At 44.0% G+C, this 23,839-nt stretch overlaps 1 protein-coding gene across 2 annotated transcripts in view; it reads right to left on the reverse strand.

The window, feature by feature from the left end:
* Mcmbp (minichromosome maintenance complex binding protein) overlaps nt 1-22,282 on the reverse strand; it is a 36,741-nt gene extending 14,459 nt beyond the window's left edge. For both annotated transcript variants that reach the window (XM_047551917.1, XM_047551915.1), the window contains exons 1-8: nt 21,956-22,282; nt 12,398-12,483; nt 11,691-11,831; nt 11,556-11,597; nt 8,957-9,058; nt 4,694-4,838; nt 2,098-2,249; nt 731-831 (exon numbers count right to left, since the gene is read on the reverse strand). In XM_047551917.1, the coding sequence (XP_047407873.1) occupies nt 731-831; nt 2,098-2,249; nt 4,694-4,838; nt 8,957-9,058; nt 11,556-11,597; nt 11,691-11,831; nt 12,398-12,483; nt 21,956-22,013 (827 nt within the window). In that variant the 5' untranslated portion in view covers nt 22,014-22,282. The remainder of the gene's footprint in view (nt 1-730; nt 832-2,097; nt 2,250-4,693; nt 4,839-8,956; nt 9,059-11,555; nt 11,598-11,690; nt 11,832-12,397; nt 12,484-21,955) is intronic.
* Between the last annotated feature and the right edge of the window lie 1,557 nt (nt 22,283-23,839).

Below are 23,839 nucleotides of genomic sequence, written 5' to 3' on the forward strand. Positions count from 1 at the left end.
ACAATTGCTTCCTTTTATGGAAGAAAAAACAAGTAATAAAAAAAAAGTGCATCTTTGCAAAAAAGAAGTATAGGAAGGATAAACCAGCTGGGTGGGTCGAGGCAGGCAGGGGTGTGTGTGAAGCGGATGGCTGGAATAGCACCCGAGATGCTCTGATTTGTCAACAGCGTCAATGTTCTTCTTCTTATTTTTTTTTAAATCAAAACAATAAGGAAGGAGAAAAAACCAAGGTGAAACAATCAGACACAAATGACCCTATGTGAAATGAATCACGGAAATCACACTGAACTGCAGAGAAGTTAACTGAGGAACTGTGAAACACAATTGCAACTACACAGCCTCATTCTGAAACCAAACAACCACTAGCTCCTCCGGTTGCTGAGGCAGGAAGATGGTGGGACTGAGGCCAGCGTGGGCCACTCAGGGAGACCCTATCTCAAAGCTTAAAAGGACTGGGGTTGAAGCTCAGTGGCAGAGGACCTGAGTTCGATACCTAGTACAAAGTAGTACCAAAAAAAGAGTTGACGTCTGCAATTTATTGTCACCTGTTCCCCAAATCTGCGTACACAGAGCACGAAGGAGCGGCAAAGCACCCAGGACCGGAGCACTGAGCACTGGCGAGCTGGGCGGAGGGCACAGGGAATTCTCTCGACTATCCTGCCACTTTTCTCAATGTGTGAAATTGTATCGAAATAAAAACTGACTCACACAACAGAGAAAACAGACTCACCTCTCATCGGTATTCAGGACGCTCAGCACGGGATCCACAGAGAGCACGCCGTACAACTCGAGGACGTCGTTCACTTTGAAACCGTCCCAGTCCTCGTAGACCTAGAGCAACCACAGGAAACACCAGGGGCGCTGACACAGGGGGTCGGGACACGGATCCGGGTACTTCACAGAGGAGACCAGGAGGGGCACTCGCCTGCAGTCACCACTAGTTGGCAAGTTAAAAACCGAACCAACCAGGGCTGTTTCAACGGGCCACCCACTCCACAGAAAGGGCCTGCCCAGACGGAAGCTGGAGCACCCGTCATCTCGAAACCTGCCAACTGAGAAGGAGACCAAAACCCAGGACTCCGGGATCATCAGGGTTAGGTTTACTCAGAAACCATGCCACACTTAGGGGATTAATACAGAATGCGGCATGGCCACAAGATCTTTCACAACAATAAGAAACTTTTAAAATTGTCTGTTAAAACGGGCTTTTGTCAAAGGCTCTCACTGATCAAGATGGGATGCAAGCAGGACTTGGGAGAATGTGGGAATTTCAGTCCCCGTGCTGTGAGACCAAAGAACCACTTAAGCGAAAGCCAAAACGAACATGAATGGAGACACTCAGGGACCATTTCTGAACTTTCTCACTTGTTTACCTATCAGGTTCGAAAAATCAGAATAAGCAAGATAGGACAAATTTTTAATATTTTTCTTCTATTTTAAATAAGTGAGAAATGGGTTTTAATATGAGAAGGAAAAAATGGCAAAAATGAAATAGGTATGTCAGAAATGACAATAGGAAGGAAGTAGATATAAATTAAAAAGCTGTTCCACTGCTGTTCTTCTATCCTTTAAGAATGCTGTGGTAGCCAGAACAAGGGCCCCTCAAAGACTTCATGACCATCTCCTTGTCACTGTGACCGTGCATGCAAGAGGGGACTCCAAGTGTGAGTAAAGACCCTGACACGGGGAGATTAGCCTGGAGTGTGAGCCGGCCCCGCGCTACCACACAAGTCCTTAAGAGGGGACGTTCTGGCTGACGGTTGGATGGACACGTGGCTATGAGAACAGGCAGGTGTGCTGGTGCTGGCTTCGAGACGGAGCTCCAGAGGGCCCCAGCCAAGGCTGCAGCCCCCCTAGGAGCCGGATAAGGCGGAAACCACACTCACTCCCAGATGCTCCTGAGAGCCTCAAGAAAGGAACTGACCCCAGCGAGATGCACATTAGACTCCCAGCCCAAATCGGTAAAAGAGTGGGACTCTGAGGTTTGCGGTCATTTGTTACAGCAGCAAAACACACCTAAATGCCAAGAGGTTTCCATTTCAATTTTGAGACACGAAACCTACCCGCTGATGTCTGGGCTGGGACAGGCTTGATTACCTTTACAAGGCAGGCAGGGCCCTTCTCGCCTGGCAGTGGGAAATTCAGATCAAAAGGAGAAGAGAGGTGCAGGGAATTCGGGTGCTGCCCGGAGGAAGCTTCAGTTTCTAAACGCTTTGGTTCTCCACACCACTGAAGGCCACTGGCACTCCCTAAGTTCAAAGAACAGCGTTGCACTTAGTCACTGCCAAAGCCTCCTGGCAAAAAAGAACATTCCAAGGTGCCTCTCAAGTTTGACAATGATGTTTCTTAGCTCAAAAAGTTCAAGTCGCTACAGTTTTCAAAAAGCATTCTGACAAAGAGAACAAAAATACGGATCTGAAATTTAAATTTCTTTTCCTACCATAAAATGGCAATAAATTGCTCCCATCCAATCCCACAGAAGCACTTTAAGAAGTTAATATTCACTACGGCTGCTCTGACATGTCTGATCCAAGGAATACACGCTCTACTTATGAAAGAATTCTTTAGGAGAACACAATTCTTTTCTATTAAAGCCAAAAAGCAATACATTCATTTGTCATATATTTATTAATATACACTAAGCAAGAATCAGACTAATTATTGGGAATATACAGATCATTAAAAGGCACTTCTGAGTGGTTACGAGTTAAGGCTGATAACTAATCAGAATCAAAATGTAGCCTGCTGTACCACACAATACCATTCAGCAACAAAAAGGAATAAACTGGGGCTGGGTTGTGGCTCAGTGGTAGAGTGCCTGCCTCGCACATGTGAGGCACTGGGTTCAATCCTCAGCACTGCATAAAAATAAATAAAATAAAGGTATTGTGTTCATCTATAACTAAAAAATATATGTTAAAAAAAAGAGAAATATACTACCGATACATGCAACAACTTTTATGGGTTCTAAGGGACTTATGCTGAATGGAAGAAGCCAATCTACAAAGTTTACATAATATATGATTCCATTTATATGATGTTCTTTTTTTTTTTTTTTTTTTTCCTCAGGTGCTGGGGATCGAACCCAGGGCCTTGTGCTTACAAGGCAAACACTCTACCAACTGAGCTATCTCCCCAGCCCCTATATGATGTTCTTATAATGCCAACACTGTAGAGAAGGCAGGCAGAGTTGTGGTTACCAGGGCTAGGGAGCTGGGGGCAGGTGGCACGGATGGTCATTAAGAGGCAAGAGGAGAGAGCTGGGTAATAAACTGCTGAGAACAAACTAGGTGTGCATAAATAAACACGTGCAAAAATGTGAGTTCCAAACTAGCTTGACAGACTAGACTAAGGTCCGTGCAAGATGTCGTGACCACTGAGGGTATGCAGACCTCTATATTACTTCTTACAAGTGTGTCCAACTCTACACTTCTCTCAAAATAAGTTTAAACACATGAACAGCTTGAAAGACTGCCTGGAAACCAACAAGCTGGACTTAACATAAACAATGTGTACACGTATAAAGAGCCCCGCAGCAGGACATGAATAAGAAGCAGAGACACAGGAGGAGCATCTGCTGCTGCAGCCCTGGGTCACCATTTCCTGGACCAAACACATCATGAACTGCTTCAATACACCAGTAATTTGCATGAACTCGGAGGCAAACGAAGAAAGAATATTTTCACATTTGTACAGTCGCAATTCCAACTTTTACAACATTAAAATATGTCAGCATTAATGCAATTCACAAATGTGAGTTCATAAGGTAAAGTAACTTAAATAAAACTCATTAGTTAAATTTGCTCTCTCAATCCAATTTTGCAGTGATCAACCAGACTCAATTGTTTTCTCCCTTTAATTTTCACTGATTAAAGGTGCTAAAGGAAGTAAGCATACAAAAAGGAGACAAAAAGATAAACTTATCTACCTGCCATGTTAAAGAAATTCACTGCTCATGAAGGTTGAGAAATCAATAATGGTATGTAGTGATTCTGAAATTCTCTTATCACTAGGAAAATGTCAACTTTCGGTCTCCTTGTTCAAATTAAAATTAACCATATTTTAAGCATTTTAAAAAATAAACCAAGGGCTGGGGATATAGCTCAGTTTGTAGAGTGCTTGCCTGTCAAGCACAAGACCCTGGTTCAATCCTCAGCACAGCAAAAAACAAATAAAAAAAAATACAAATTCATTTAGTATTATCACAATTTCATATTTTTGATATTTTTAATCTTACAAAATTAAACGAAAATCCCAAAAAGAATATGAGAAAAATGTTTCAGATATAGAAATCAAGTCATTTTTAGAGTAAAGTACCAAGCTTCCATATTACTTAAGAGTTGGGATAAAAATAAAAATGAAGACAGAAAAGACCTTTTCTAGCTACCACTTGAGACTCTAAAACGTACATTAAAGCAGCTGCTTCTCACTAAGTGATGTCTAATTGCTCAATTACGAAGCGTGGTTTGAGCAAAGAGTACTGGATCAACTCTTCTGCCCGCTGGGCAAGGGCCTTGCCACTGAGCTACACCCCCAGATCTAAAGCTGTCTACAACTCTGATAAAGTTGAAGCAGGGTTGCCACGTCATTACCAGATCATAAATCTATAAATACATCATGCAACAATTAATTTAGAAAATGAGTCTACTGCAAGGGAGCAGGAATCTACAGCAAGCCGATTGGGACACACTACCTGCTTGTCTGGCACCTGCGTGTTGGTCTTTCTGTTTGTGAGGCTGTAGGTCCATGTCTTCATCATCTTCGTAACTCCTCTTGTGACGACTGGGAGTGTAGGAGGTCGAGGGGCTGACCCGAGCTTGGTTTGCATTGACGTAGGCGTTAAATGAATGGTTAAGAAAGACTACCATGAATTGAGAGATATGCTAGATTATGCTAATTATATGATTAATGAAAGATGAGTGGTTTGGTAATTCAGTTAAAATGAAAGGAGGCTAGTCTTCCAGTTTGGGTCATGAAAATGAACAAGTATCAACCTTATGCCCCCCACCCGCACTGGAAACAACCATCAAACTGGACAAAATAAGTGAATCGACTGTTTTCAGCCGCTGAACAACAGGATCGTCATGGGCTACAAGGCGCGCGCGGGGCGATGCGCAGCAGGTGAAGCCCGCTCCCTGCAGCTCTCTGTGGGAGGCATTTCCCTAAGTGCAGCAAAGAGGCCTGGAGGCCCTGCACTCCCAGGATGGAGGCAACAGAGCACTTCGTTCAGGGCTACCGAAGCAACTGAACTCACAGAACAGAAAAGTACTAGACAGGAAGCAGCTGTAGACAGAGATGCAGAAATCTGTACAGTTTCCATCTGTATCTTTGGCTCTCTATCATCAGCCGAGATTCCTCAACCCTTCACAGAAAAAGCTGCTGGTTGCCCAAGAATGAAATGGAAACTCTGAAAGTACTAGAAGTGGACTTTGCTGAACACTGAACACCCCAGACCTTCAGAGACCTAGACACGGCATACCTCATGAGTAAGACTGTGCCATGCACCAAGGGCTGCTCTATGCCCACTTCAGCAAATCCCCAAGCACACCTTGACATGATCGAAGTGATCCAGAAAGTTGCCTGTCAGAAATAAATGAGACAATGGCCCCTGAAGCTGGGGCCCTTATGGTCTGGCAGCCTAGCTTTGTCCTGTCATCCCATCCCCACCCAACCCTGGTGGCCTAACTCCTACTCCCTGGTGGCCCCATCCCCAGTCCCTCACAAAATGGTTTTTCCTTCTGTGGATTTAATAAAAATTTCACCAGTTTAAAAAAAAAAAGAAAAAAAAAAAAAAAGAGACATTCTTAAAGACAGAAAGCTGAACTCCTCACAGCCTACAATAAGACATCCTTAGGTATAAAAAGAAGCAGGGAAATGTGACCCATAATCAGGATCAAAACCAGCCAATAGAAATATTAGAATGGATATTAGAATGAGCAGAGAAAGTACTACAACACAATTATATCACACAACTTTAAAACCAAAGATAGGCTAGGCGTGGTGGTACATACATGAAATCCTAGCTACTTATTAGGAGGCCAAGGCAGGAGGACATCAAGCTTGAGGCCAGCCTCAGCAACTGAGTGAAGCCCTAAGAAACTTAGACCTCGTCTCAAAATAAAAAATAAAAAGGAGCTGAGCACGGTGGTGCACGCCTGTAATTCCAGTGGCTAACCTTAGAGGCTGAGGCAGGATAGCAAGTTCAAAACCAGCCTCAGCCACTTAGTGAGGCACTTAGCAATTCAGCAAGACCCCATCTCTAAATAAAAATATAAAAAAAAAGGAGCTGAAGAAATAGCTCCGTTTAGAGAGCACTTGCCTAGCATGCGTAAGGACCACGGTTCAAATCCCAGCCGCTCAAATGGGGGGAAAATAAAATAAAATAAAATAAAATAAAATATAAAAAATAGCTGGGGGAGCTGGGGAGATAGCTCAGTTGGTAGAGTGCTTGCCTTGTAAGCACAAGGCCCTGGGTTCGATCCCCAGCAACCAAAAAAAAAAAAAAAAAAAAAGCTGGGGATGTGGCTCAGTGGTTAAGTGCCCCTGGGTTCAATCCCTGGTACCAAAAAAATAATAATAATAAAATAAAAAGGGCTGGGGATGTAGTTCACTGGTAAACATCTCTGGGTTCAATCCTCAGTACCTAAATAATAAAATACACCAAAGGCAGAAATAAAAAGTAAAGAGGAAGAATATTAGTAGACAAACTGAAAACAATGAAAAATCTAGAACCCCAAAATAAAATACCTGAAATGAAAAGCAAACTGAATGGGCTTGACATGAAACTGGATATAAGAGGAAAGCCAGTGAACTTGAACACAAGTCGACAGTAACTGTTCAAACTAAAGCAAAAACAGGAAAAAGATCAACAATGAACAGGGGCTCAGTAACAGGACTTGTCAGCATAATCAAGAGCTTGGGTACTACCCCCAAAAGCAGCAGGGCGGGGTCAAAAGTGAACAGAGTCCAAGTCACCTGTATAAAATATCAAGGAGACAAACAATCATGTGACCAGGCTCCAGAAAACATTGAAGCCTGGGACAGGAAAAATTATGAGAAGAAATGATGCCTGCAAAACTTGCCCAAACATTCTGAAAAGTATCAATCCACAGAGCCAAAAAGTTCAACAAAACCCAACCAAGAGAAACACACAAAACATACACGTACATCAGTTCAAGTGCTGAAAACCAAGAGTATTTGAAGCTGCCAGAGAAAAACAAAAGACATATTATACAAGAACAGGAAGAATGACAACTAACCTTTCATCAAAAGAACAGAGGCCAAGAGACAATGGTGCAGCATCATTAAGACGCTGCATGTCAATCAAGAGCTCTAAATCCAGTGACAATATGCTCCAACAATGAGGCTGAAATAAAGACATTTTCAGTTGAATAGAAACTGAGAAAATTCACCAAGAACATATCTAAGAAAAAAAGAAAGAAAAAAATAAGGGAAACAATTCTACATTAAAGAGAGGGAGGGGGGAGGAGGGGGAGAGAGGGGGAAATGGTAACGTGTTCACCAATAAAAGGTGTATTTTCTCTTAATTTATGTAGAAGACAATTGCTTTTTTTGTTTTGTTTTGTGTGGTTTGGTTTGGTTCTAGAGATGAAGCCACAGACATTTTAATATTAAGCTACACCCCAGTCCTTTTAATGTTATTTTGAGACGGGGTCTCGCTAAGCTCCGATTCCCCTGCCTCAGCCTCCGAAGTGGCTGGGCTTACAGGTGTGCACCACCCCAACCACCTAACAGTGCTTGAAGCAGAAACAGTGACATACTATGGGTTCTATGATCAAACTACAAAGAAAAGACGTGACACTCACAAAGAATGGGAGGGGACATGTGAACAGCCGTATTGTAAACGGGTCAAAGACCACAGCAGAAATCAAGAGGAAGTCACAAAACGTTTTGAACTGAATGACAGTAAAAATGACAAGTCAAAATTTGTGGGATGCAACTAAAGCAGCGACTAATTTATTGCTCTAATTGCTAATTTTGGGAAATCTAAAATTAATAATCTGAGTAAATAAGAAGCTAAAACAAAAATTACAGCAAAACCCAAAGGAAGGGACTCTAATGAGTAGAAATCCATGAAACAGAAGAGTCTGAAGAGTTGGTTCTTTAAGAAATCACTAGCAAGGCTGAATGCCTGTAATCTCAGCTACTTTGGGATGCTGAGGTAGGAGGATCAAAAGTTTGAGTCCGGCCCCAGCCATTTAGCAAGACCCCTTTGCAAATTAAAAAGAATATAGCTCAGTTGGTAGAGTGCCTCACATGCACAAGGCCCTGGGTTCAATCCCCAGCACCACAAATTAAAAAAAAAGAAAAGAGGCAAAATAAAGAGCTGGAGATGGAGCTCAGAGGGAGAATGCTCAGGGTTTAATCCCCAGTTCTGCCAAATAGTTAAATAAAGCCTACATTCCTGAGGATGAAAGAGATGGACACTCCAAGGAACGCGAGGGGTGGAGCCCAGGTTTGTGAGTCAAGGGCTTGCCCACCAGCATGAGGCCCTGTGCTTGATCTCCATCCGTCCAAAAAAAAAAAAAAAAAATCACCAACCAATAAATAAAAAGGAGACTTAGATTTCCGCGATCTCCTCTTAAAAGAACCAACATGTTGTTTTCCCTTCAGAAAAGCAGAACTCTAATCTGAAACTACTTTTAACCTAATTATCATGGTATTTTTTCAGTAAATAAATTAATCTAGCTACAACTTTTTACCAGCATTTCATTACAGGAATGTATTGTAATTTTAGCATTTCTCAGTAATGAATACTTAGGTTGTTTTATATGTTATTAAAATAAAGCCACACATTGTAAATAATCAGTAAAAGTTTGTTTTCTTCCCCAGCTAGCCAGCAGAAAGACCAGAAACCTGAAATCTGAATCGTAGTCTTTTTATTTAAAGAAACATTTAGGAGACATTTGACGCAACTAGTTCAGGTAAAGGATATTTCTTTGACCCACGTGGATTCCCCAGGCACTGGAACACAGTAGAAAGTCTGTCTTTCCAAAGTTGTAGACCGTGGAGAGTTTAAATCAAGTTCTTGTTGAGGCTGTGATGTACACAAAAGAATTTTTGCAAATTTATTAAGAAAACAATTTTCTAAAATTAGCAATTACATTTTCATATTATTTGCATAACTAGTAACTGTCACCATAAAAGTTAATCAACAAGCAACTAATTCAAAACTACCATTTTTTTTCCTTTTTCAAACAACCAGTTTTAAAAAGAAACTGACACTCATTTCAAATGCAATAATCAAAGCACCTCCCTCCTATCCATAGCACACAGTCCCCAGCTTACAAAATTAATCCTTTGTAATCCTCTCAAAGACAAAGCAGGGGGCTGGGGTGCAGCTCAGTGTGAGAGCGTGTGCTTGGCATGCACAAGGCCCTCCGCGTGGAAAGAGAAACGCAGCGCATGAACAACCCTGAGTGTGTGGCAGCGTCACAAAGGCAGTCTTCCTCAGTCTTCAGCCCATTTCCAGATGCCAGGATTCCTGAGCTACAGTACACCGCTGGGTACAGGGGAAAGCTGCGTATTAATGCAGCAGTCTCATTCATGTGTTAGGACTCCTTAAACTTGGGACACAGCATTGATAAAGCTGACCCATTAGAAATGGTCTTTTACCTTTGGAAACACGCTAAAAGAAGAAAAGATACTGGAAGGCCTGAAGTTCATTGTGTTGGAGATTAAAAACAAAACAAAACAAAAAAAAAACACCATCTTTCATATGAGTTCACTAATTTTTGTGGTAACCTTCCAAATTAGGGCTGTTCTGTCACATCTGCACACTAAGTTAGAATCCATTATTCAATCAGGAACAAATTCTGTGAATTGACAGGCTGGTAATAGGATTTTAAAATCAATCTCTTGCTGGGCATAGTGGCACACACCTGTAATCTCAGCAACTTTAGGAGGATGAGGCAGGAGGATGGCGAGTTTGAGGCCAACCTCAGCAACTTAGTGAGACCCTGTCTCAAAATAAGAAGTAAAAAGGGCAGGGGATGTAGCTCAGTGGTAAAGTGCCCCTGGGCTCAATCCCCAGAACCCCCCCCCCCCCAAAAAAAAATCAATCTCTTGAAGTTTAGGTAAGTAGGAGTTTAGACTCCTGGAATGTAAAAGTCCTTTTCGAAATCTAAAACTAAGATTCTGGACCTATAAAGCAGACCCAGAACGTAGGTAACTCCACAGAGGTCTCACCTGGTTAATCCCCCAACACTGTCACAAGGCTTAAAAGATAAACACTGATAATAACAATGATAGCAAGAAAACCATGAAATCCCCACCTGTGACCCTTGCTTTCTTTCCCACAGTTGAAAATTAGAATCTGGGTTGCAATAGAAACACATAAAAATGCACATAGCAAATCATGGGAGACATTTCTGGTGAACCAATTTATTTTCACCATTAAATGTGAAATGAACTTAAAACCTTCTCCAGCTGGGCCAGGCACGCTGCACAGGTGTCAGAATGTCATTCGACTTAACTCTGCATTAAAAAAGCAATGCAAAGAAACAAAGAAAATGCAGATTTCCCAGGACCCCACTTCAACAGCTTCTCTAGTAAGTTTCTACTTCAAAAGAGTTAATTACACCCAATACTCTGCTTTCTTATCCCCATTACTGATGTCAGAGCTCCCATTACCTCTTTCCAATGAAAAGCTTAGGTTTACTAAAAACAAAACAAGAAAACAAAACCCAAACAATGCTATTTTTAAACTGGGGGTGAAGCTCAAGGGTGGACCCCCTGCTTACCATGTGCCAGGCCCTAGGTTTAATCCCCAGCACAAAAGTAAACAAATAATATAAATAGCTAAGTGGGCATGGTGGCTCAGGCCTGTAACCTACCAGGGTGGCTGAGGCAGGAGGACTGCAACTTAGACCCCACCTCAACATAAAAAATAAAGAGGGCTGAGGGTGTGGCGCAGTGGTAGAGCACCCTGGGTTTCATCTCTAGTACTGCAAAATTAAATAAATAAATAATATGAAAAAGTGAACAGAAATAAAAAAATAATTTTCTTCTCCTGAGAAAAGAGGATAATTATATTTAATTGAGCAACTGCAAAGTCTAAATTAATCTTTCACTTTCGTTTTTAAAAAGTATCATAACCAGTAATTTTTAAATCAAGTATATACTGAGGATAGAAAAGAACTTTGTCATTTAAAATAGTCTATCTTCTAAGAGATTTTTAAAAGAAAAAGGAAAAAAGACCACAAAGATGATGATGATCACATCAGAAAAATGAAGCAAAAAAGTTTTTTTCACAAGATATTTTTTGGTGGCACTGGGGATTGAACCCAGGGACACTGTACCACTGAGCCACAACCCTGTCTTTATTCTAAGACAGGGTTCTGCAAGTTGCCTAGGCTGGCCTCAGTCTCCCAAATAGTTGGTGTGTGCTACCTTGCACAGCTTTCACCTGATGTTTTGGAACTTATTTAAACACAAGTCAAATAAACTAAAGACTGACGAAAGGAATCATGAATTCTCTGTTTAGGGAAAAAATTCTTATTAAAAAATGTTATATATGTCTTAAGGATACATACCCCACATTCTGCTACATCTCTGTATTTTCCAAAATGAAGAACCTACAACCCAAAACAAAGGATAACAGTATTATATTAATGGAGTTCATACCACAAATCACAAGTATAAAGTTTCATAAAAAAAGCAATACCTACACGTGCTTTTGTATTTTGGTTAACCGTCTCATAAACTCCCATGTAAAACTCAGGGTCAAACATATCCTGAATCATGCAACGAAATTTCACAAAACTGTTAGGTTTCAGATAATGAAGGGGGACTTCATTCAACGAAGGTACCTTAAAAGAAAACAATCAAGTCAATCAACAAAATATCCTTCCAATAAATCATTAAACGTGTGTATAATCAAAGACACAAATTCTACACAAATTGTCACACACAATCAAGCCCTACCAGGAAGTTAAATGATCTCAATGGTCAACACAACATAACTTGAATGAAAGAACTTTCCAAGTTCTTACAAGTTTGCAAGGTAACTCTTCACCATAATGTAAAGGCTGCTTGTTCTTCTGAACATGTTTCAGTTAGTAGAAAGGCATTTACTTTGATGAGATGCCCTTTTAAAACTCACACATGCTGATTCTTTTGAATTGAAGGTAATAAAACAAAGGTATTAATAGATGCCCTTATAACCAGATTATCCTAGGAAGTAACAGTCAGCTACTGCCACCTAGAGGCACAATGTAGAACCACTTGATTGCTCAAACAGCTTGCAAAAGAGACCGAAGTACTCAGAGCAGAGGTACACATTAATTTGTTTTTAAACTTCATGTGAATTACGGCTCTACGGTGCTAAGCTGCAGCCTGCCCAATCCTCTCCCCGCCCAAACAGCAGTGAGCTTACCCACTTAGGAGCATTATTTTCCTTCAGCTTTTCCTTAAAATAGTCAATAACCTTCTTCTCCCAGTCAGGACTAACTCCATTTTGAGCTGAAAGAGAAATATAGTTTTCAAATCTAAAGGTACGATAAGATAAAAACAGGCCACGTTCAGGTGCATCACACACCAGCCCACCCAGCTGAAACAACTGAAGCCTGCTGCCGCGGTCGAGACTGATTTCAGTGCACCTGAGGTACTCACCCGGCACTCAGCAGCTGCTCACGCCCCAGCCAGCACCTGCAGAGTGAGGCACCAGCAGACCCAGGCAAGGCTGTGCCTTCCCATTATTTGTGAAGCAATCTGTTTTTCAAAGTATTTTTACATAAATTAAAAAAAAAAAAAACTTTATAACTACCCTGAGATGAAGAGCAGAGAGTGGTTTTGTAAACTTTTTAGAAAGTTTTAAAGCTCATAAGTGGCACCAAGAAACAGCACACAGAACACCTACCTGCATCCTTACCCCAGCGGCTTTATCATTTCTCTCATAAGCATCTTTCTGACCTTTAAGTTGCACCCATCAAAGATTTTTAATCTCTAAATATTTCAGTGTGTGTTTTCTAAGGTTATTTTATATAACCACAGTTCTGATGTCAAGCTCGGAAAATTCAAAATTGATACTTTTTTATCTAACCTACCAATCCACATTCCAATTGACCCAATGACATTCTTTATAGCACCTTTCCCCCTTCAATCATCCAGGACCCAGCTAGGATCATCTTGCATTTCGCTATTGGGTCTCTCGAATCTCCATTAAACTGGGAAATTCTTCAATCTTTTGTCTTTTATGACACTGATATTTAAGAATACAGGCCCTTTAAGTAAAAAGTGATTTCTCAATTTGGATTTGCCTGATGTTTCCTTGTGATGAGATTCCAGTTAAGAGTGATCAATGCTAAAATTTCTGGGAAGCCACTGCTTTGGACTAGGCTCCTACGACAGACCAGACTGAAAACCAAAATGGAGTAACCCATGCTGAAGTTCCATGTTACCAAAACCTAGCTAAGTGCTTATCTGACCTTGCAAGAAATCATGAGGAAGAGGTGACAGCTAAATTTCCCAAACAAGTTAGTTAGAATTGGCAGGATAATGAAGTTCCTTCTATTTTAATTCCTAATAAAATAAGTAACCTAAGGCAACCTAACATTCACCAATCAGTTTTCTATTGTTTTGCTTCTCTATCCCCAAATTACTAGGAAGGTAACTTGGAAATAACACATCTGTTTTTGCTTTCTTCAGTCTTTCTTGGTCTATAAAAACAACCTCCTCTTCTTAGTCCTCTGAAATACATATTCTATCCTATGGCATGAAGTATTGCCCACTCATAGAACTGAAGATAAAGTCAATTAGGATCTTTAAATTTGTCATTCTGTCTTTGGACACCAATTATGCTGCTATATAAGTGAAGTATCTTTCTTAAGTTTGGCATCTGGAGAGATGATGATCATCTTCTCAGCTACTGGTGTTAATATGGATCACCCAAAGTGATAGCCAATTTTCCTACTATATAGTTATTATTTCCCCCTTACAACTAATAAGTAAACTGCAGGAGGCCCTTATAGGAAATGGTAAAGACCAAAGAGTGAGTTATTCACAGAATACAAATTTATTTAAAAAAAATTTTTTGGCAGTCCCGGGGACTGAACTCAGGGGGTGATTTACCATTGAGCTACACCACCAGCCCTTTTTGAGACAGGATCTGACTAAGTTGCTGAGGCTGGCCTTGAATTTGCCATCCTCCTGCCTCAGCCTCCTGAGCTTCTGGGAGTACAGGTGTGCACTACCGGTGCCTGGCAAGAATACAGATTTATGTAAACTAAACCTACCAAACCTCACAGCTGTCAAATCCTCCCACCACTTACATTTATCAACCAAGTGCTACAGAGGAGTAGAGTAAAGAAACTTTGTATATACTTATCGCACAGCTGATTCTGTTAGAAATACTCAAATGAATCCTGCAAACACCATGCTTCAGCAGGGTTCCCAAACACTTTTATTTAACCGGGCAAAGACCAGCTCTAAATAAGAAGCAGGAGCAGGTACTTCAACTCTAATACAGAGGGCCTCCAAGTGGGTTCCCTGACCAGCATCCTGAGCACCACCTGAGTACTTGTGAGAAATGCAGGCTTTGCAGTCACCCCAGTCCCACTAAATCAGCAACTCTTGGGGTGGGACCTAGAGATTCATTTTAAAAGGCCCTAAAGGGCTGAGGGTGTAGCCAGTGGTAGAGCACTTGCACATAAACGAGGCCCTGGGTTTGATCCACAGCACAGCAAAAGTAAGAAAAAATAAAGAAACGACTTGGGGGCTGGGAGAGAGAGCGCAAGCCTGTTGTCCCAGCTACTCAGGTGACTGAGGTGAGACGCTCACCTGACCCACCCAGGCAACACAGTGAGACCCTGTTTCAAAATAATGCTGCTGCTGCTGCTGTTGCCAAAAAGGAGGAAAGGAAGAAGCAAAGACAAGCACAGACACAACTGCCACCCCAACAATACTGGACTACATTTGTGTGAGAAGCATGAGCACAACCACGCAGCAGGCGAGGAAGCCGCATAAGAAATGAGTCGGGAGCAGTGAGTGACCTCAGTCACTTGCATGGGGACACATACAATTCCCTCCAGTAATGGCCAGGCATGGAGCACACAGCTGCAATCCCGGCAACTCTGGAGGCTGAGGCAGGACCGAGAGTTCAAAGCCCGCCTCAGCAACTAAGTGAGGCCCTAAGCAACTTAGTGAGACCCTGTCTCAAAATCAGAATAAAAAAGGGCTGGGGCTGTAGCTCGGTGGTAAAGGTCAATCCCCAGTACCCGCCCTCCCCCCAAAAAAAACTCCTAAAAAATGAAAAGAGCTGGCAATATAGTTCAGCGGTAAAAGGTCACTGTCACTGGGTTCAATCCCCAGTACCACAAAAACAAAACGAATACAAGGTAATGCTAGATAACTAAGGAACAAATAACTTCAAAAAGAACTAGAATGTAACAACTGTCAATTACTTAATCCTACTATGTCCCAGCCCCGGGCCAGATGCTGTGAGGACACAGCTGAAGGAACTTACAGCCAAGACAAGCCATGGACAGAACAGCAGCTAAAAGCAAAGAAGAAAAACTAATGCGGATGAAAACATCTCAGAGAGGGCTTCTCCAAGCCAGAGCCTGAGAGGGGTGAAGAGGCGCCACAAGCGACGCTGGAAAGGAACGGCATTCTAGACGCACAGCACTCCGAGGAAAGACCCCGTAATGGTACTCAGAGCACAGGATGGGCAGCACCAGGAAGTCAAGCAGCTGGGGCACTAAGTGCCTGGAAGAGAAAAAAGTCCAGGAACAAAAGACAGATGAGATCATATACATTCGAGAAGTTTCCAAAGCCAGTCACAAATTCTCTATCCACAGACACCCTTTATATTCCTAAGGCCTGGCAAGGACCTGGGACGCGGAGCTGCTGGAGGTGGAGGCAGTAACAGGATACGCACGATGCAGGGAGAATATGTAGTTCTGCAAGACTAGCACACCCTCCTCCCTTTTATGGACACAGGACCCTCTTTTTGAGGGAGGTGACAGAGGTTACCTCACACTCCCTTTTTGTTACCTGACTGGGGACTGGTGATGGGCTGGGAACCAATCCAGGAGGATTCCACGAGTAAGGGCTGGTGGGCTGGCACGCTGGCAGGCGGTGCATCCTTACTACTCTGCGGCAATCCACCGTAAGCGCGAGTGCAAATACCTAGGTCACACAGGACCTTCTACGGACTCAAGCATGGGTGGTCTGGGCACCGCAGCACAAGCGGACATCAACAGTTCATCCATCACAGCTGAGTCGTATTCTACTACACAGGTGAACCACCCACCTGCTGAAGAAAATTCAGGCTCTCTCTAGGTTTGGGTCACTGTGAACAACTATAATCATTTGTGCACAGAACTTCATTTCTTTAGGTTAATGTCCAGGAACGGCACAGTTGAGTGTCTGGTAAAGATTGTTTCCAGGGTGGCTGTGCCATGCTGCATTCTTACCAGCAATACACCGTTGTTTGCATCCTTGCCGATACTTAGTATTATCACTATTTTAAATTTTTACTTTCCTGGTAGTGAAAATTGAACCCGGGAGCACTTAGCCACAGAACTACATCCCCGACCCTTTTTACTTTTAATTTGGAGACAGGGTCTTACCAAGTTGCCCAAGACAGCCTCAAATTTACAATCCTCCTGTCTCAGCCTCCTGAGTAGCTGGGATTTATAGGCATGCGTGCACCGCCAGGCCCGTTTTTGTTCAGATTTTAGCTGCTCCAATAGGTGTGTAACATTTCATCATGGCTTAAATGTGCATTTCCCTTGCAGTTCCTGATGCTGAGCTTTTTCAGGTGGCTCTACATCCTCCCTGGTCAATGACTACGCAAGTCTACTTCAATCTTTGGCTCCTTCTTAAGCTGGGCTAATTACCACTGTGTTTTCTTTCATATTCTGGATACAAGTCCTTCATATGATAAATGCTTGTTAAATACCTTCTCCCAGTTTACTACTTGTCTTTTCATTCTTCTGGTCTTTGGAAGTATTTTTTGCAGAGAACAAGTTTTTAGTTTTGATGAGGCCCTAATTATCAGACATTTCCTGCACTGTGCCTCGGGTGTCATGCATGAACTCACTGCCTAACCTGAGGACTTGAAGGTCTTCTGTCCTCTTTTGAAGTTAATATTTATATAAGACACAAAGTTTTGGTTATAATTTATACTTTTGCATAAAAATGTCTAACTATCTTTGTTGAAAAGAACATCCTCAATTATCTTTTGTGCACAATTAGAGCAACAGGCATGAACCTTGGACACATTATGCTAAGTGAGATAAACCAGACAAAAGGACACATATATAACTACTCTATGAGATAACTAAATAGAAAGCATGGCAGAGGTTCTAGAAGAAGGGCTGAGGGGATGCGTCTCTATTTCATCATGGGGTGGGTCTGGATAGTTTGTGGTTGTGGCAGATGGAGACTTTGTTCAAGTCCTACTTCCCAGAACCTGTGACTATCCATTACATGGCAAAGGGAACTGAGCGTAGCTGTGTTAGTTGGCTTTTTGTTACCATGACCAAAATCTCTAACAAGAACAACTCAGAGGAAGAAGGACCAACTTTGACTCATGGTTTCAGAGGACTTGGTCCACGGTCAGTTGGTTACATGGCTTTGGGTTTGAGGTGAGGCAGAATATCATGGAGGAAGGGCTGTCAGTTCATGGCAGCCAGAGGAAAGGAGGGAGGGAAAGAGGAGGAGAAAGTAGAAGGGAGGCAGGTCAGGGAGAAGATAAACTGCCCCCACCTACCTCCTCCAACTAGGTCCCAACCTCCCATTAGTTCATTCAGCTTTCAATGGATTAATCCATCTGATGACATCAGAACTCTCAAGATTCATTCGTTGCCTAAAAGTAAGGGGGGCAATGCTTTCAAAATATCAACTTTGGGGGACATTCCAGAGCCAAGTTATAATAGTAGCCAGTTGGAATTAAAGTTAATAAACAGCTCTCTTAACAGGAGGATTATCTGGGTGGGTTTATGCAATCACAAGAGTCCTAAAATGTAGGAGGAGGAAATGGAAGAGGAAGTCAGAACACTAAAACTTGAGAACTTGACTGACTTTGAGAACAAAAGGGACCACAGGCCATGAAATGCAGGCAGACTCTAGAAGCTGCAGCAAGACAAGGAAACAAATTCTCCCCTAGAGTTCCAGACAGGAACGCAAGTCTTGCTGACAACTTGAGTTTACCCTGGTAAGACCCATGTCAGTCTTCTGGTCTCCGGAACTGTATTTCCTATTGTTTTAACCTGTTTCAGTAGAGATGGGAAGCTGATACAGTGGTGTTCAAAGAACTGGTTCATTTCATCTAAGTTGCTGAACTCATATTCATTCAGATGTTTCTATTAGTCTCATTCCTGATATTGGTAATTTGTCTTCCCCTTTCTTTGCCAGTCTGGTTAGAAGTTTATCATTTTTACTGACGTTAAAAAGAAATGGAGGGTTGGGGATTTAGCTTAGTGGCACGGGACTTGCCCAGCACATGCAGGGCTCTGAGTTTGGTCTTTGGCCCAAATAAATAACTTTAGGTTTCACAAGAATAGAAAAACAAGAAAGAATAACTTTAAGTTTCATTCATTTTCTTCTGTTTTCAATTCTTGATTTCTGCTCTACCTTTATTATTTCCTTTCCCCTGTCTGACTTGAGTTTACTTTGTCCCATTTCTGGTTTCATATGTGGGAGCTTAAATTATTGATTTGAAACTATTCTTCTCTACTAATTAATGCATGTAACACCTCTAAACACCTCTTTGACTATGCTTAGATGTTTTGATTTGTTGTGATTTCATTTTGTGTAGTTTATGATACTTAAAAATTTCCCTAGAGACTTCCTTTTGAGTCATGGATTGTTTAGGAGTGTATTTTTACAAGTTTGAATTTTCCTGTTATCTTTCTGTTACTGATTGCCAATCTACTTTTATACTATGGGAGAACACACTTGGATGACTTAATGTCTTAGAACTTTTCTGATCTTGGGCTCATGACTCAGGATATGGTTTATCTTGGTGAACCAGGTCCCAGGTACACTTTAACAGGATACATATTACAGTGCCATCAGGTGGACAAGTGTCAAGCAGACCTGCTTGGCCGATGGTCTGCAGTTCTATTGCTGATTTTCTATCTGCTGGGTCTCACAAGAACTGAGAGAAAAGTAGTAGAATCTCCAACTGCGACGGCAGGTTTGTCCACTTCTTCATTCACTTCTGCTAGTTTTCGTGTGTTTTTAAGCTCTACCTGTCACTGATGAATTGACTTTTATCAATATGCAAGGTGCCTCTTGTTCTCTTCTCACATCGACTTTTTAAAAAATATCTTAAAATTTAAAAGAAGAATCCACCGAAGAGGAAGATTTGAGATCCAAGAAGAACAGAATTAGCTCATGAATACAAAGGGGGGAAAAGTGCCAATGATGACAACTATGCAACAAGTCTAAAAAAGCAACTGGTACAAATCAGAGGACTAATTCAGAGGACCCCACTGAAGAACATTTACAGAAAGAAAACAGGTTTCAGTGAATAATGTGCATGATTGCTGGAGAAGCTAGGTGAAAATGATGTTAAGTTTCTGTTCAATAAGAAAAAGAAACTGGCCGCAGTGGCACATGCGTGTAATCCCAGTGGCTCAGGAGGCTGAGGCAGGAGGATTGCTAGTTCAAAGCCAGTCTCAACAACTTAGTGAGACCCTGTCTCTAAATGAAATATACAGAAAGGCTGGGGATGTGGTTCAGTGGTAAAACACCCCTGGGTTCAATCCCCAATACCCAAAACAAACCAGATAAAGTGGCACATCCTACCATCCTAGTAATCCCAGCTACTCTGGAGGCTGAAACAGGAAGATTCCAAGTTTAAGGCAATTTAGCGTGAAACCCTATGTCAAAACAAAAAACAAAAAAGGGCTGGGAACATAGCTTAGTGGTACAACAGTGCTGGGTTTAATCCCCAGTGCTGCAGCAGCAACCACCACCACAACAAAAAACTACCATACTGGGACAAGACATCCTGGGGGAAACAAATTCAAGTTCCCACAACAATCCACAAAATTTATAAAATACTATAAACCCAGTATTCATAACCAAATTATACTCTTTCTGCACCAAGATCAGATGTGCTTAGGATCACACACTTAGGGAACAAAACTCTGATACAAACACATTCAAATCTGTATCAAATTTTAAATCATCTTATTAACCCACCAGGGAACGGGGTATTTCCCATAAATGAATTTTCTAATATTAGAATCTTGAATTAATGCTTTAAACACCAAATCTTTTTACTTTAGAAGGATTTTTCCTAAAATCTATCTATGTATCTGTACCACAGTTCAATCTTCACTTAACATTTTGGAGCCATTTTTACCTTTATTTTTATAAAGGATCGAACCCAGGGCCTCACACATGCTAGGCAAGTGCTCTACCTCTGAGCCACGACCCCAGCCCCATAGAGCCATTATTTTGAACACCAATTAGTGATTCTAATATTCATTATTATTAACATCAATCACTAGAATTTATTTCAGTACTAGGGATTGAACCCAGAGCCTCATGCATGCTGGGCAAGTGCTCTACCACTGAACTACATCCCAGACCTCTTCATTTTATTCTTGAGGGTCTCCCTAAGTTGTCTAGGTTGGTCTGGAACTTGCAATCCTCCTGCCTCAGTCTCCTGAGTAGCTGGGATTACCCTGTGCACCACCAAGCCTGGCTCAATTATTAGGTTTTAGTGAAGGAATGTAGATCCCCTTTTCAAGAACCCTGGCCAGCTACACAGTGATTGAACCCAGGTCTTGGACGTGCTAGGCATAGGGTGTACCACCAAGATATACCCCTACTCCATGTTTTCTTTTAATATACAGTTTTTAATTTCTTCTTTACCAAGTTGGAAGTGTTCGCTGGCTATACTTTGGATGTCCACCCAGGCAGTCTTCTAATTTGCTGCCTTTGGCGTCAGCCTGGGAAATCACACACTAGTTAGAATTAGAGATAACATGAATAAAGTTGCCAGTGAGCACTAGGAGCCCTCCTTTAAGAAATACGTTAATACAGTCTATGTCATCGGTTTGGGCTGCTGAGAATTATTTAGTTTCTTTCTAGTCTGTTTCCCATGATACCATTTCCATTGCCTATGTTAAGCACTCGCTCTACCACTGAATTATACCTCCAGTCCTTCACATTTCAAATAGGCTAAGGGCCCTCCAACTCTAAACTAACTACAGAGTCAGGTGTTGCTATCTAACAGTGATTTCTGGTTGAATCCACCATTCCTAAGTGCAAAGGCACTAGGGAAGGGGGTGGGGATCAAGGCCCAGCCAACGAGAAACAGATCTACATTTTTCTTCCTGTACCCTTCGCAGAAAAGTAGCAACAGCAATTGCAACTAAAATTTACTGAGCTCGCCTGCAGCGTTCTCAGCTCGTTCTATGTAGAAACTCATGGAACAAGTTCAACATTTCTTGCTAGCTCTGGCACAGGAGCACACAGAAGACTAGACGGGTTGTAAAGTCATCCGAACAGAAAAATTAAGCCACAACATTGAATCTTATCTCTGACGGAGAGGATGTGTGCAACCAGGGGTGAGCGTCAACTTCGGTGCGAGGCAGCCTGCACTCCCCCGGCACACCGGAAGTTTTGAAATATCCTGCAGGCTAGCACAGGCAGGGTGGCTTCCTTCGCCACAGCTCCGCGGGCCCTCCCAGGGCTCGAGGACCTCCCCGAGTCTGAGTCTGCGGCACTCGGGGCTGGGCCACGAGCCGGAGCCAGGCCGTCAATCACGGCAAGTGCTGGCGGCTGCGCCTCGCCGCCCGCGCCGCGAGCCCGGCAGGTGGGAGGCACCTGCAGCCGCGGCCCGGGGAGGGCTGTCCCGGCCAGGCCCGCGGCCGCAGGCGCGCTCCGGGGTCCCTCGTGGGGGCCGCGCGGCCGGCCCGCCCCGGCCAACTCCGCCGCCCGCCCGGCCCGCCCCCGGCGCGCCACTCACCGAAGAAGCCCTGCACGATCCCGAGCGGGTGGCTGAGCCAGTCCTCCCCGCAGGGCATCTCGCCGAGGGCCGGGGCCGGCGCGGCCCGGGCGGCAGCTCTCCGCGGGCCGAGCGGCCGGCGCCCAGCTCCTTGTCAGGGGCTCGGCGCTCCTCGCCCGCGCCCTCCCACGCACGGCGGGGCGCGGGCCGCCCGGCCTCCGGGAGCGGCGGCTGCGGAGGAGCTGCTAGCGACCTGCAGGCGCGGCGCGCGGACCCCCAGCCTCCACTTCGCACAATGGCGGGAAACAGCCGCCGCCGACCGCGCTGCCTGCGACCTGGGTGGAGCTCGCGCGGGAGGGGCAGCGGGGGCGCGCGGCGCGGCCCCGCGCAGGGCCGGAGGGCGGGCCGGCTCTCCCGGGGCGGGGCCGCCGCCATCTTGGAGACGGGCAGAGGAAGGGCAGGTGGGGGCGGGTCGCGCGGCGCGGCGCCGCCTGTCGCCCAGCCCGGAGCCGGGGACGCCCGAGTGCGGCTCGCGAGCTGAGCGCGCGCCCTTGCGCTAGGGCCCTGAAGCAGAAGGCCAAGGGGACCCCAGCGTCAGCTCCGGGCACAGTCAGGGGTGCAGGAGTCTTGGCTGTCAGTCCTGCTTCATTTTTTTTTTTTTTGCTGGTGGCAGCCCTTTTCCTTGGCGCCCCGCCCCAAATCCCGTTGGGGAGACGGGTAGTGAGTGGGGACTGGGCATTGAACGCAGAGGCGCCGTACCACCGAGCTGCATCCGTCTGAAATTCCGAGACGGTCACGGGCTGGCCTCGAGCTTGCGGTGCAGCCTCCGCAGTGGCTCCGCCGGAGGCGCCCCGAGGGAGGCCTGCCTTTGGATGAGGGCACGCCTAAGAACCCGCGCGCCCTCCGCGGCCGTGCGGGCCGGAGTCCGAGGGCGGTTTCTGTAGAGAGGCGGGCGCCCCCACACCCCCGCCGCCCAGCCCTAGGCGTGAAGCTGGAGCGGTGGGGAGCACCCCGCGCCGCCCGGCCGGGCGCCCTCACGACCAGGGTGTGCCAGCGCTGCCCCGCAGTCGCCCTTTGCCCAGGAGACACAGGACAGATTCAGGGGTGCTCCTGTCTGCCTTGGCCAGGAACGTGCCTCAGAAAACCGTGTCTCCTCACAGGCATCTTCTCAGCTGGGAAAAGGGTACATGATCCCAATGGAGTACAGAAAGTGGGGCGCTGAAGAACTGAGCTCGCTTAGGAGGGCAGAAGCTCTCTGTTGGAACTTGCACTAGGCCTCGATCCCTCCCCAGCACCGCAAAAACAAGAACCCCGAAGCAGTCTTTGGGCCTGAAGTCCTCCTTAGGGCTGTAGGGGAGGGGAAAAAAACTTCATCTTTTCCTGTTCTCCAGTGGGACCCCTTAACAAACTTGCTCCAAGAGAAAATGTATGTCCCATGTATACATGCGGGAAACAGATTAACGTAATCCAGTAAGTGCTTTGGAATTGGGTTTATATAGCATCTTTGTCAAAGAACAATAGTTTTGTGGAGAAATGACAGGACAGAGGAAAACAGTTTTAGGGTAAATTGGGAAAGTAAAGATGAGGGAGATTAAAGGTAGACACAGTTCAGCTACTGAAGTTTGCTGTGTGTCTTACCATCTTTGTCCTGATAAGAGTCTAAACTTTTCTGACCTTCCTGGTAGACAGGGGAGGAAGGACACCTTTGGAACTTTATGTCTTGTTTTTCAGTGAATGATGGGCAGGGAACTTTTCTTGTGTCTGCTTTTCATTTGCCTTCAACTCAATAACTCTTATGTCAGAGTGGCATGTTTGGGGGTGACATTCTGGTTTACTTCAGGATAAAAGAGGTAGTTTGAATTGCTCTTGTGAATTCATTATTGACATACTGTGTTATATACTTGT

This window comes from Sciurus carolinensis, chromosome 5 (genome assembly GCF_902686445.1).
Source record: "Sciurus carolinensis chromosome 5, mSciCar1.2, whole genome shotgun sequence".
Classification (NCBI taxonomy): domain Eukaryota; kingdom Metazoa; phylum Chordata; class Mammalia; order Rodentia; family Sciuridae; genus Sciurus; species Sciurus carolinensis.